At 44.4% G+C, this 15483-nt stretch overlaps 1 protein-coding gene across 1 annotated transcript in view; it reads right to left on the minus strand.

Annotated features, from left to right (window-relative positions):
- The window catches only part of LOC145881837 (uncharacterized), a 23831-nt gene extending 8631 nt beyond the window's left edge, over positions 1 to 15200 (minus strand). The window contains exons 1-4 of the mRNA XM_082978749.1: positions 15040 to 15200; positions 10131 to 10270; positions 6950 to 7098; positions 6316 to 6407 (exon numbers count right to left, since the gene is read on the minus strand). Of these exons, the coding sequence (XP_082834875.1) occupies positions 6316 to 6407; positions 6950 to 7098; positions 10131 to 10270; positions 15040 to 15046 (388 nt within the window). The 5' untranslated portion in view covers positions 15047 to 15200. The remainder of the gene's footprint in view (positions 1 to 6315; positions 6408 to 6949; positions 7099 to 10130; positions 10271 to 15039) is intronic.
- Between the last annotated feature and the right edge of the window lie 283 nt (positions 15201 to 15483).

The raw sequence follows: 15483 nt of genomic DNA on the forward strand, positions 1-15483 counted from the left end.
GTAGATAGGCTACTCGTTTCCACGTAGTTGAAACACTATTGGCCACAATAGGAAAGTGAAACATCATCTCTTTTCAAAAAGTTAAAATACGATAGACAGAGAAGGAAAGGGAAACTGGGTTGCACAGAGATCTAAGAGAGAGCGGTAGGGCATGAAAGAGAGCGAGAGGGGGATAAAAGAGAGAGAGAGAGAGAGAAAGAGAGAGGGTGGGGGAGTGTGTGAGAGTGAGAGAGAGAGAGAGAGAGAGAGAGAGAGTGAGTGAGAGATGCGCAGTAGCGCGTTAGAACGTGTCTTACAAGACGTCTACCCTTAACACCTTCTCTATGGTCCGTAGTAGCAGAGTGTTTGGGCTCTGACATGGGCCACGTGGGAGGTTCCCCCAGCCTCACACACAGCTAGTGCCTAGATAGGGTGGTTAGAAACGTCACAGATTCAACCCACAGACTCTTAGACCTACTCATCCACACACAGAGATATAGGTCTCCCCCCCCCCCCCACACACACATATACACATACATTAACGGTTTTGACAGCCCAAAAGTGTCACACCCCCACACACACGTACGGTGACCATGTTTCACATCAGCCCACGCTTTCTCTCTTTCTGCCTCTCCCGCTCTCTCTCTCTGGGTTCTCTCTCTCTCTCTCTGGGTTCTCTCTCTTTCTCTCTCTCTCGTGGGTTCTTTCTCTCTTTGGGTTCTCTCTCTCTCTCTGGGTTCGCTCTCTCTCTCTCTTGGTTCTCTCTCTCTCGTGGGTTGTATTTACAATGTTTGTTCTTCACTGGTTGCCCTTTTCTTGTGGTAACAGGTCACACATCTTGCTGCTGTGATGGATGGCACACTGTGGTATTTCACCCAGTAGATATGGGAGTTTATCAAAATTGGGTTTTCAAATTCTTTGTGGATCTGTGTAATCTGAGGGGAATATGTGTCTCTAATATGGTCATACATTTATCAGGAGGTTAGGAAGTGCAGCTCAGTTTCCACCTCATTTTGTGGCCAGTGTGCACATAGCCTGTCTTCACTTGAGAGCCAAGTCTGCCTACGGCGGCCTTTCTCAATAGCAAGGCTATGCTCACTGAGTCTGTTCATAGTCAAAGCTTTCCTTAAGTTGGGGTCAGTCACAGTGGTCAGGTATTCTGCCACTGTGTACTCTCTGTTTAGGGCCAAATAACATTCTAGTTTGCTCAGTTTTTTTGTTAATTCTTTCCAATGTGTCAAGTAATTATCTTTTTGTTTTCTCATGATTTGGTTGGGTCTAATTGTGTTGCTGTCCCGGGGCTCTGTGGGGTCTGTTTGTGTTTGTGAACAGAGCCCCAGGACCAGCTTGCTTAGGGGGCTCTTCTCCAGGTTCATCTCTCTGTAGGTGATGACTCTGTGGGGTGTGTTTGTGAACAGAGCCCCAGGACCAGCTTGCTAAGGGGACTCCTCTCCAGGTTCATCTCTTTGTAGGTGATGACTCTGTGGGGTGTGTTTGTGTTTGTGAACAGAGCCCCAGGACCAGGTGATGGCTTTGTTATGGAAGGTAACGGCTCTTTTCTGGATTTTTATAATTAGCGAGTATCGGCCTAATGCTGCTCTGCATGCATTATTTGGTGTTTTATGTTGTACACTGAGGATATTTTTGCAGAATTCTGTATGCAGAGTCTCAATTTGGTGCTTGTCCCATTTTGTGAATTCTTGGTTGGTGAGCGGACCCCAGACCTCACAACCATAAAGGGCAATGGGTTCTATAATTGATTCAAGTATTTTTAGCCAGATTCTAATTGGTATGTCGAATTTTATGTTCCTTTTGATGGCATAGAAGACCCTTCTTGCCTTGTCTCTCAGATCGTTCACAGCTTTGTTCTCTCTCTCTCTGGGTTCTCTCTAGAGGTTATCCCTCCTACAGCATCACCATTGTGACGCCTAGTGATGTCACCGCAGGTGGAAATATCAGTGTGTGTATAAGTGCGTATGTCTGTGTGTAGGTGTGTGTAACGCAGATTTGAGAAACGAGACTGTCAGGGCACCAATGACGACTTCTGACTCGAAAGAGAGAGGGAAGAGGGGAGTGAGGGAGGGGCTTAGAGAGGGGGAGAGAGGAGAATTGACGTAGACAGCAGCCCTGGTAAAACCACAATGACCAGACAAAGCAAGAGGAAGGAGGTAGGGTCCCCTACTGTATGCATTAAACTGTGTATGTTGACTTGAAGTCCAACAGGCAAGGTGAGAGGGTGGCAGAGATCAGCACCTCTAATAGAAGTGGAAATAGACGTTCTCACACTTGGTTGTGTGTATGTGTGTGTGCCGGCCAGACACTGACAGGCAGACAGGCAGACGGACATACGGACGGACAGACAGACAGACAGACAGGCAGGCAGGCAGGCAGACAGGCAGGCAGACAGACAGACAGACAGGCAGGCAGACAGGCAGGCAGGCAGGCAGACAGACAGACAGGCAGGCAGGCAGACAGGCAGACAGGCAGGCAGGCAGGCAGGCAGGCAGGCAGGCAGGCAGGCAGGCAGGCAGGCAGGCAGGCAGGCAGACAGGCAGGCAGACAGAGAGGTCTGGGTTTGGAGCTGGGTTGATTAGGTGGTACTGTAGGATGGTACTGTGAGAATGAGGAAGGGTGAGAGAGGGGGAGGCAGAGGGGAGGCAGGTGTGTGTGTGAGAGAGAGAGCGAGACAGCCACAGATCAAGAAAGGTTAAGCAGGTGGAGGGTTGAGAATGTGAAAGGGTGAGAGGAGGAGGAGGGGGACTGAGACGGGGGAAGCTGAATCTTGAGCTGTGGGTACCTTACCACTAACAGCATTTATGTCCCCCTTATGAATCATCTCTTTGGCTGTCTAGAAACCACCTTCAAATGCATTGATTAACCCTCGTCCCAACCTGTCTAGAAACCACCTTCAAATCCATTGATTAACCCTCGTCCCAACCTGTCTAGAAACCACCTTCAAATGCATTGATTAACCCTCGTCCCAACCTGTCTAGAAACCACCTTCAAATCCATTGATTAACCCTCGTCCCAACCTGTCTAGAAACCACCTTCAAATCCATTGATTAACCCTCGTCCCAACCTGTCTAGAAACCACCTTCAAATCCATTGATGTCGAATATTGGCCTGTTGGAAACTACAACTCCCTACTACATTGCACAGTTCAGGCTTGATCTGATTTATCTCTAGAGAAACTACAACTCCCTACTACATCGCACAGTTCGGGCTGGATCTGATTTATCTTTAGAGAAACTACAACTCCCTACTACATTGCACAGATCGGGCTGGATCTGATTTATCTTTAGAGAAACTGCGCATTGAGTTCACAGGCACAAAAAATGAACAAAATGGAATTAATAATTTTTTTAAGATGTCAGCCATTTCCGCATGTAGAAGCAGACCTAGTGGTCTGTATACATAAAGGGAAGGGGGGCTCGTGTGTGTGTGTGTGTGTGTGTGTGTGTGTGTGTGTGTGTGTGTGTGTGTGTGTGTGTGTGTGTGTGTGTGTGTGTGTGTGTGTGTGTGTGTGTGTGTGTGTGTGTGTGTGTGTGTGTGTGTGTGTGACTGTATCTCTCCCTATACAGGAAGCAGCTGTGTTTCACTGCAGAAGTGAAATGTTCTTCTCTTGCCTTGCCATTCGACCATTGTCGCGACAACTCGCCACCGACCATCACCACGGAAACAACGACCTGGACTGGAAACTCTAGTTATTCTATATTGCAGGTGTCAAAATCATTCCACGGAGGGCTGAGTGTCTGTGGGTTTTCTCTCCTCCCTTGTACTTGATAGATGAATTAAGGTCACTGAGAAGTAAGGCACTTCCCTCACCTGGTTGTCTACATCTTCATTGAAAGGAATAAAGAAAAGCCTACAGACACTAGTCCCTCCATGGAATGAGTTGGACCCTCTACAGCGTGCTCGTGTTTCTCACAGTTTCATGTAAAGCCTATTGTCTGTCTCCATCGCAGGATTTATTTATATGTTTCATTTCTCTTTTTTTAATCCCACAACAAAGTTGTTTGAAATGGATCCATAAGGGCCAGATAACCAGGGCTAATCCTGGTACTACATCTGAGAAGAACTATCTCAATCTCAGTCTAGCTACACATGTTGTTACCGCCATCTTGCTTAGACCGTCGAGCCGTAAAGAGTAGCGGACATGATGAGGTAAAACATTTGAGGGGAGTTGAGAGGAAGCTGTGTAACAGAATTGGTACAAAGTTTAGCAACAGAACTGCTGTGTGTTATCACAACGATGAATAATGACTCCTACTTCCTTTTAACAACCCGTTCTATATCGCCAAACAGTGACCAGATTTCCTCATTTGCTATTGACAAATCAGAGCTAGCCTGTGCTGCCTGTTAAGGCCCTATATCAGGGCACTCCAACCCTGTTCCTGGAGAGCTACCATCCAGTAGGTTTTAACTCCAACCCTGTTCCTGGAGAGATACCGTCCAGTAGGTTTAAACTCCAACCCTGTTCCTGGAGAGATACCATCCAGTAGGTTTAAACTCCAACCCTGTTCCGGGAGAGCTACCATCCAGTAGGTTTTAACTCCAACCCTGTTCCTGGAGAGCTACCATCCAGTAGGTTTTAACTCCAACCCTGTTCCTGGAGAGATACCATCCAGTAGGTTTAAACTCCAACCCTGTTCCGGGAGAGCTACCATCCAGTAGGTTTTAACTCCAACCCTGTTCCTGGAGAGATACCATCCAGTAGGTTTTAACTCCAACCCTGTTCCTGGAGAGATACCATCCAGTAGGTTTAAACTCCAACCCTGTTCCTGGAGAGATACCATCCAGTAGGTTTTAACTCCAACCCTGTTCCTGGAGAGATACCATCCAGTAGGTTTAAACTCCAACCCTGTTCCTGGAGAGCTACCATCCAGTAGGTTTTAACTCCAACCCTGTTCCTGGAGAGATACCATCCAGTAGGTTTTAACTCCAACCCTGTTCCTGGAGAGATACCATCCAGTAGGTTTTAATTCCAACCCTGTTCCGTGAGAGCTACTCTCCTGTAGGTTTTAACTCCAATACTTTAACTCCAAAACTCCAGATACTGAATGGTATCTCTGCAGGAACAGGGTTGGAGTTAAAACCTACAGGAGGGTATCTCTCCAGGAACAGGGTTGGAGTTAAAACCTACAGGACGGTATCTCTCCAGGAACAGGGTTGGAGTTAAAACCTACTGGACAGTATCTCTCCAGGAACAGGGTTGGAGTTAAAACCTACAGGAGGGTATCTCTCCAGGAACAGGGTTGGACAGAAATGGCTTGTATGGCAGTTCTGCCCAATCATTAAAATGGCTTGTATGGCAGTACTGCCCAATCATTACAATGGCTTGTATGGCAGTACTGCCCAATCGCTACAATGGCTTGTATGGTAGTACTGCCCAATCATTAAAATGGCTTGTATGGCAGTACTTCATGTTTTCAATGTTATCAGAGGCTGAAATCAGCTCAGGTTCTCTGTGTACTAGACCCCCACACCCGCACCTTCAGCGCACACACACACACACACACACACACACACACACACACACACACACACACACACACACACACACACACACACACACACACACACACACACACACACACACACACACACACACACACACACACACACAACACATACATTCCCCTCTCTCACGTGGCATCCAGCACGACGCTGAATTGCACAACTGTGTGTTATGAAAAAGGGGAAGTAGGTTAGCTCTTGTCTTGTAATGGAGACAACAACGACACTTTGCTGTAGAGACCCAGAGATAAAAGTTCTATGAGGAAATGGACAGATCTTTCTCTATCTCTGTCTAGTTGTGGTTAGGACAGCAGTAACCCATGTATATATATCTACTTCTCACTCTAAATGAATATGTCAGAAAGTAAATGTGAAAGAGGGGTGGGGAGAGAGAGAGGGGGGGAGAGAGAGAGGAAGAGGGGGGGAGAGAGAGAGGAAGAGAGGGGGGAGAGAGAGAGATAGAGAGGGGAGAGAGAGAGCATGGAAGGGAGGGGGGAGAGAAAGAGGAAGAGAGGGGGGAGAGAGAGAGGAAGAGAGGGGGGAGAGAGAGAGGAAGAGAGGGGGGAGAGAGAGAGGAAGAGAGGGGGAGAGAGAGAGGAAGAGAGGGGGAGAGAGCATGGAAGAGAGGGGGGTGAGAGAGAGGAAGAGAGGGGGGGAGAGAGAGAGGAAGAGAGGGGGGGAGAGAGAGAGGAAGAGAGGGGGGAGAGAGAGAGGAAGAGGGGGGGGGGGGGGGAGAGAGAGGAAGAGAGGGGGGAGAGAGAGAGGAAGAGGGGGGGAGAGAGAAAAGCCAGAGAGACTGTAGCTGAGAGAGAGACTCACCATTGAATGGGTTGATCCCTCTGGTCATCCTCTGCATGATGGAGTCCTTTACCTCTCTCCTCCTCACACACTGGATACCCAGATTTTGGAAGCTGTGGATACGAAGCATAGGGAAGTCAGAAACTCAGGGTTCTGGGGCACAAAATGGTCTCCATGTATAACCCAAGCGGTTACACAGATACATAGACAAAGTGATATTATCTGGGGAATTCCCTCAGCACTGTGGTTTTGCAAAGTGAGGGGCCATTTGGACTTGTGTGTGTGTGATCACACCATCACATGCAAAACAACTGGAGGAACTCCCACAATGATGACTGGTGGAACTCCCACAACATGACTCTGCCCTTGACAAGGGGGTGGTGATGCAAATGACAGTGAAAAGGGTGATGATGATGATGATGATGATGATAGTGATAGTGATGGTGAGTGACTAAAAGTGGAAAATAATGATGATGGTGGTGACTGTGTTTATTATAATAATGATGATGGTGGTGACTGTGTTTATTATAATAATGATGATGGTGGTGACTGTTTTTATTATAATGATGATGATGGTGATTATAATGGTAACAGTGTGTGTGAGATAACTAAAGATGATGATGATGATGGGGTAAAGTGATGAAGGGTAACTCACGCGAAGACCTTGCGCTCTGGGCCAAACTCAGCTTCGTAGAATCCCTCCTTGCAGTCCTTGCCCACCAAGTCATGAGGGTGGGGCCTAAAGGGCTCGTTCTTGGTTACGAGGGAAACGCGCACTTTGCCCTTCCCACAGTAGTTCAGAATCTGATGGGGAAAGAGAGGAGGGGTAAAAATTTGAAGAAGGAAGTGAATACAAAGCATTCAGGTCGTTATTGTAAAAGAGATTACTTACCGGGTTAAATAAAGGAGAAATACACAAATAAAAGAGGAACATAGAAAAGAGAAGAAAATAAAAGAGAGGATAAGAGGAGGAGAAAAGAGAGGAGAAGATAGAAGAGAGGAGAAGAGATGAGAAGATAGAAGAGAGGAGATAACAGAAGAGACGAGCGGAGAAGAGAGGGGAGAAGTGAGGAGAAGAGAAGAGAGGAGAAGAGATGAGAGGAGAAGAGAGGAGAGAAGAAGAGAAGAAGAGAGGAAAAGAAAAGAGAAAAGAGAAGAGAAAAGAGAAGAGAGGAGAAGTGAAGAGAGGAGAAGAGAGGAATCAAAAACATGGACAACATCAGTGAAAACAGCAGAAAGTTGTTAGTAGACCAGAGAGTCTAGAATACTAGCAATGACATCACTAAACATTAGATCTCTTTATCATTTCATCTCAGCTGTCTGTGAGTGGTTTTCACAGATGGGCCGAGAGAGTAGAAACTATTCAAAACAGATATACCTGCTCATGGGGTCAGAGAGGACTAGATTTAGCGGCAAATGCTGGCTCGAATACTGCAATACACTTGTGACTAGGATATGGTCCTGTATATACTCCTCAGGCTTAGCGTATTATGATACACTAGTGTATATACTGTAGTATTAGTGCTGTGATGGATATACTGTAGTATTAGTGCTGAGATGGATATACTGCAGTATTAGTGCTGTTATGGATATACTGTAGTATTAGTGCTGTGATGGATATACTGTAGTATTAGTGCTGTGATGGATATACTGCAGTATTAGTGCTGTGATGGATATACTGCAGTATTAGTGCTGTGATGGATATACTGCAGTATTAGTGCTGGGATGGATATACTGTAGTATTAGTGCTGTGATGGATATACTGTAGTATTAGTGCTGGGATGGATATACTGCAGTATTAGTGCAGTGATGGATATACTGTAGTATTAGTGCTGGGATGGATATACTGTAGTATTAGTGCTGAGATGGATATACTGCAGTATTAGTGCTGTGATGGATATACTGTAGTATTAGTGCTGAGATGGATATACTGTAGTATTAGTGCTGAGATGGATATACTGTAGTATTAGTGTTGAGCAATTTCTGCTTTTTGAGGTCGGTTTGGTTTTGGTTCGATAATTTTTTTAAATTACCACGGTTTTGAAATTGAATTCTTTTTTTTCTTTTTTGACATTAAATGCTTATCAAATAATTACAATAAAATTATTATATTTGTGTAATGGAAAATCCAAAGTAAAAAATGTTGAATCTTCAATTGCCAAAACATAGAAAATATTCCATTGTCTCTGTCAGGTCCAAATAGAAAAATAGGAAATTACTATGAAATAATAAAATATTTCAGTTGTGTATATTAGTTAGTTTTTATATAACTTTATCATTTTTTAATTCCTTAAAGTCATAATCTCATCTCAGGCAGTAACAGTCAGTCAGTCAGGCCATCTAACGTTGTCCCTGTACTGTCTGTAGTCATCCTATCTAACTAGGCTAGCCTGTCTAAGTATGCTGCAGAGCTGTCTGTAGTCATCCTATCTAACTAGGCTAGCCTGTCTAAGTATGCTGCAGAGCTGTCTGTAGTCATCTTATCTAACTAGACTAGCCTGCCTAAGTATGCTGCAGAGCTGTCTGTAGTCATCCTATCTAGATAGACTAGCCTGCCTAAGTATGCTGCAGAGCTGTCTGTAGTCATCCTATCTAGATAGACTAGCCTGTCTAAGTATGCTGCAGAGCTGTCTGTAGTCATCCTATCTAGATAGACTAGCCTGCCTAAGTATGCTGCAGAGCTGTCTGTAGTCATCCTATCTAGATAGACTAGCCTGTCTAAGTATGCTGCAGAGCTGTCTGTAGTCATCCTATCTAGATAGACTAGCCTGCTTAAGTATGCTGCAGAGCTGTCTGTAGTCATCCTATCTAGATAGACTAGCCTGCCTAAGTATGCTGCAGAGCTGTCTGTAGTCATTCTGTTTAGCTAGGCTAGCCTGCTTAAGTATGCTGCAGAGCCGTCTGTAGTCATCCTATCTAGATAGACTAGCCTGCCTAAGTATGCTGCAGAGCTGTCTGTAGTCATCCTATCTAGATAGACTAGCCTGTCTAAGTATGCTGCAGAGCTGTCTGTAGTCATTCTGTTTAGCTAGGCTAGCCTGCCTAAGTATGCTGCAGAGCTGTCTGTAGTCATCCTGTTTAGCTAGGCTAGCCTGTCTAAGTATGCTGCAGAGCTGTCTGTAGTCATCCTATCTAGCTAGGCTAGCCTGCCTAAGTATGCTGCAGAGCTGTATGTAGTCATCCTATCTAGCTAGGCTAGCCTGCCTAAGTATGCTGCAGAGCTGTCTGTAGTCATCCTATCTAGCTAGGCTAGCCTGCCTAAGTATGCTGCAGAGCTGTATGTAGTCATCCTATCTAGCTAGGCTAGCCTGCCTAAGTATGCTGCAGAGCTGTATGTAGTCATCCTATCTAGAGTGTATCCTTCTGTGTCAGAGCCGGAAAAGAACAGACGCAATGGATTTTGGTCATTGTAGTAATTACACAGTTCCTGCGCTGAACTAGGTTGAATATTTGCTTTATGAAAACTACAACTCCCTTCAGCCCAGCCTCCCATATAGTTGTTGATTTGATTTCTCTCTAGAGAAACGACGCGTTGGACTAAATGGAATTCAAGTAATTGAACCGATATCGGTGAATTAGTTGTTTAATAACCGACCCCCCTCCGAATATTTGGTTAATCGCTCAACACTATGTAGTATATAACTACAGTATATAGGTTGCAGTGGCGTGATAAATATTGTGTAGTCCCCTGTAGCTCAGTCGGTAGAGCATGGTGCTTGGAACTCCAGGACAGTAGGTTCAATTCCCAGGACCGTATGTAAAATGTATGCACACATGACTGTAAGTCAGATAAAAGTGTCTTTAAATGGCATATTATTATGATAGTATTTGCTTACCTGTATGGTGGGGTATGACCTGTTGTTTTCAGAGCTCCTCTCTCCAGGGATGCTGCCTGCAGAGCGGCCCTCACACTTGTACCTGAAGCGCATGCCCCTCTGTTTGGGCTGCTCAAAGATCTGAACACTAGGCTCTGCCACTGGACAACACAACACAGGGAGAAGAGGGTTACAGATGGTTCCCTGTAGCTCAGTTAGTACAGCATGGTGCTTGCAAGGCCAGGATAGTGGGTTAGATTCCCGGGACCAACCATATGAAACATTTATATACACAAGACTGTTAGTCGCTTTGAATAAAAGTGTCTGTTAAATGGTATATACAGTACTATTATTATACATTGAGTATACCAAACATTAAGAACCCCTTTCCTAATATTGAGTTAGACCCCCCCCCCCCACTACCTAACCCTGTTCAAAGGCACTTATACTGAACAAAATTATAAACGCAATATGTAAAGTGCTGCTCCCATGATTCATGAGCTGATTTAAAAGATCCCAGAAATGTTCTATATTCACAAAAAGCTTATTTCTCTCAAATGTTGTGCACAAATTTGTTTGTATCCCTGTTAGTGAGCATATCTTCTTTTGGCACGATAATCCATCCACCTGACAGGTGTGGCATATCAAGAAGCTGATGAAACAGCATGATCATTACTCAGGTACTGAGTGCTGGGGACAATAAAAGGCCACTCTAAAATGTGCAGTTTTGTCACACAACACAGTTTTGAGGGAGTGTGCAGTTGGCATAGTGAATGCAGGAATGTCCACCAGAGCTGTTGCCAGAGAATGTAATATTATTTTCTCTAACATATAAGCCGCCTCCAATGTCTTTTTATAGAATTTGACAACACGTCCAACCGGCCTCATAACCGCAGACCACCTGTAAGACCACCTGTAACCACACCAACCCAGGACCTCCACATCTGGCTTCTTTGCAAAATGTACAATATGTTACGAATTTCATATAGTTTAGTATTCCATATAGCTTAGTATTCCACATAGCTTAGTATTCCAACCCCCACCCCTCCTATGGGTTAAAGGGTTAAGGTTAGGGTTGGGGAGGGAGGGGGTTGGGAGGGTTGGGGACAGGTTAGGGGAAGGGTTAGGGGACAGGTTAGGGGAAGGGTTAGGGTTAGCTAAAAGGGTTAGGTGAAGGGTTAGGGGACAGGTTAGGGGAAGGGTTAGGGTTAGCTAAAAGGGTTAGGTGAAGGGTTAGGGGGGGACAGGTTAGGGGAAGGCTTAGGGTTAATGGGAAGGGTTAGGGGAAGGGTTAGCTAAAAGGGTTAGGGTTAAGGGTTAGCTAAAAGGGTTAAGGTTAGGGGAAGGGTTAACTGAAAGGGTTAAGGGTTAAGGTTAGAGTTAGGGGAAGGGTTAACTGAAAGGGTTAAGTAACCATCTGTCTTATGTAACAATACCAAACGTACCATATGAGTGTTCCAGATTTATGTTTACTATGTTACGTTAGTCTATGAGACCAGGCTGGTTTCCATCACAACTGTCATGATTTTTTTTTTATACAGTATGACTTTACTCACAAAGAAACTGTGGATGGAAATGTTGTTTGTGTCATGGAAAGAGCAGGTGTTCTTAATGTTTTGTATACTCAGTGTATATATAAACTGTATATATATATATATATACCAAATATGGCTATCTTCTGTATACCCCCCTACCTTGTCAGAACACAACTGATTGGCTCAAACGCATTAAGAAGGAAAGAAATTCCACAAATTAACTTTTAACAAGGCACACCTGTTAATTGAAATGCATTCCAGGTGACTACCTCATGAAGCTGGTTGAGAGAATGCCAAGAGTGTGCAAAGCTGTCATCAAGGCAAAGGATGGATATTTAAAGAATCTCAAATATAAAATATTTTTTGATTTGAACACTTTTTTTGTTACTACATGTGTTGTTTCATAGTTTTGATGTCTTCACTATTATTCTACAGTATAGAAAATAGTAAAAATAAAGAAAAACCCTTGAAATGAATAGGTGTTCTAAAACTTTTGACCGGTAGTGTATATATGTATATATACTGTTTATAGATGACAATACACACTCAAATGCTATACAGCTATAGTGTAAAAGGCAGTCATCAAAGCTTCTGAATAGTTACTGAGAGAACAAAGACTATGGGTAGATAATGTATTGGATAGATAATGTATTGGGTAGATAATGTATTACAAATCCTGAGAAATTGGCTCCATATTTACTGGCTTATTAACAATTCTAGTCGGTGAGTTTTGTAGCCAACGGTGGAGCAGGGAAGCAAACCCAGGTCACGAGTGTGAAAGACAAACACCCAAAGGCATTGCGCCAATAAGGGTTAAGCCACTTGGTGTGAATTGTAACGTGGCTCATATAGCAAGGATCGGTACAGTATGTTAGTACATGGGGAACTTATTGACAGTCAACCACACATGACTTCTCATAAACCCAACCTAAACCTAACCAGAGCACACACACACACACACACACACACACACACACACACACACACACACACACACACACACACACACACACACACACACACACACACACACACACACACACACACACACACACACACACACACCACAGCTATGCTTTAGCAATTCTTCCTAATGAGACACCTGATGCATGCTTACACACACTTGCCTCCCACAAACCACCATACCAACTCAGACCTTCTCTCCACCACCTGCTGCTGAACCGTGGTCTGTCTGTCTGTCTGTCTGTCTGTCTGTCTGTCTGTCTGTCTGTCTGTCTGTCTGTCTGTCTGTCTGTCTGTCTGTCTGTCTGTCTGTCTGTGTGGCTGTGTGTCTGTCTGTGTGTCTGTCTGTCTGTGTGTCTGTCTGTCTGTCTGTCTGTCTGTCTGTCTGTCTGTCTGTCTGTCTGTCTGTCTGTCTGTCTGTCTGTCTGTCTGTCTGTCTGTCTGTCTGTCTGTCTGTCTCACATGCACATTCTCTAGCAGAAATATGACTGACATCTCTGCCAACCCAAGAAAACAATTGAGGAAGTGAATGGGGAGGAACGTTATCACACCCAAGCTGCCGCACACGCACAGGTAAACAATTTGACACTCTCCCTTTCCTGTATGTACTTAATGATTTTCGGATGGTCCATCATTATCTATGCATAGTCACTTCACCCCTACCTACATGTACAAATTACCTCTAACCTGTACCCCCGCACACTGACTCGGTACCTGTACCCCCTGTATATACCCTCCACATTGACTCTGTACCGGTACACCCTGTATATAACCTCCACAGTGACTCTGTACCGGTACCCCCTGTATATAGCCTCCACACTGACTCGGTACCTGTACCCTCTGTATATAACCTCCACACTGACTCTGTACCGGTACACCCTGTATATAACCTCCACATTGACTCGGTACCTGTACCCCCTGTATATAACCTCCACACTGACTCGGTACCTGTACCCCCTGTATATAGTCTCCACATTGACTCTGTACCGGTACCCCCTGTATATAACCTCCACACTGACTCGGTACCTGTACCCCCTGTATATAACCTCCACACTGACTCTGTACCGGTACCCCCTGTATATAGCCTCCACATTGACTCTGTACCGGTACCCCCTGTATATAGCCTCCACACTGACTCTGTACCGGTACCCCCTGTATATAGCCTCCACATTGACTCTGTACCGGTACCCCCTGTATATAGCCTCCACACTGACTCGGTACCTGTACCCCCTGTATATAACCTCCACACTGACTCTGTACCGGTACCCCCTGTATATAGCCTCCACACTGACTCGGTACCTGTACCCCCTGTATATAACCTCCACACTGACTCTGTACCGGTACCCCCTGTATATAGCCTCCACACTGACTCGGTACCTGTACCCCCTGTATATAACCTCCACACTGACTTGGTACCTCCACACTGACTCTGTACCGGTACCCCCTGTATATAACCTCCACACTGACTCTGTACCGGTACCCCCTGTATATAACCTCCACACTGACTTGGTACCTCCACACTGACTCTGTACCGGTACCCCCTGTATATAACCTCGTTATTGTTATGTTATTGTGTTACTTCTTATTTTTTACTTTAGTTTATTTGGTAAATATTTTCTTAACTCTTCTTGAACTGCACTGTTGGTTAGGGGCTTGTGGGTAAGCATTTCACTGTAAGGTCTACATTTGTTGTATTCCGCGCATGTGACAAATAAAGTTTGATTTGATTTGATCAACGAGGGCATAAGTACTGTTGGAGACTGAGTGCGTAACCAAATTAATTAAGTTATCATTGAAAGAATGTGAAAACTGGATGAATGAGTGACATCGATACCAAACTAGATATTCACAATAGTTGTTCACAGGCTATTAGATGAGACACGTTCTGCAACCCGTGCCAAATTTCAAGTAAATAACAGACACTTCCTCCTAACATATCGTGCACACCCTGTATAGACTTGGTATAGGCTACAGTAGGCTATATAGACCATTATCAATATATGGGAACCAAGTGCTTTTAAATCATTTAGTCTACAAAGTTTTTGCTTGTTTTTAAAGAAAAGTTTCTAAAGAAAAGTTTAAACACCCAATCTGAAAACTATCACGCGCAAATAGACAAGCACTTTAACCTTCCTTCCGTGCCGGTGATCAGTGTTGATTCTAAGACTGGTCATTATGGCATATGTTAGATTACAGTTAGCAATGTTGTCCAAAAAAAAACATGTTCAACATTTAATAATAACGTGTAAGCAAATCATAGCAATATTTTATTTCTTATTTTTCACAAAAATACTTCTCAGATCATCGCTATTATGTCAATGACGAACCACATTCAGAAACGTTAAAATAATAATTACATGTGTAGCCGAAAGGTGTTATAGAATCCTGCTGAAAGCCTCGTAATAATAATAATAATATCTGTAGATACTTACCATCCATGGTGTTGGTGTGCACAACCTTATCACGGGTTGTTGTCTGAATGAGAAGCTCCAGCTGGGAGAGAGAGAGAAAGTGTGTGAGACAGAGTGAGAGAGAGAGAGAGAGAGAGAGAGAGAGAGTCGCCTGGGAATTCCCCGATGTCTCCGCCCAGAATATCACAGCCTCTGAAGCGCGAACGAATGTGCTGCTGTGTAAATATGGACGGGAACGCTAAAAACAGATTTATCGATAGATCAATTGGCTATTCCTCTGAAAAGCACATAACTGGCGCATTTACGTTTGAACTTGGGCCAACTTTAAATGAAAGGGGCATTATGTATGGCCAAAAACGTTGATCAGTAGGAATGCACGGGAACAGTGAGATCAGATGACATAGGCTAAGGGAATTCACCCAAATGAATTAAATGTACAGATTACGTTGATAATAGACTAGTCTA

This window comes from Salmo salar, chromosome 01 (genome assembly GCF_965601325.2).
Source record: "Salmo salar chromosome 01, fSalSal1, whole genome shotgun sequence".
In the NCBI taxonomy this organism is placed as follows: domain Eukaryota; kingdom Metazoa; phylum Chordata; class Actinopteri; order Salmoniformes; family Salmonidae; genus Salmo; species Salmo salar.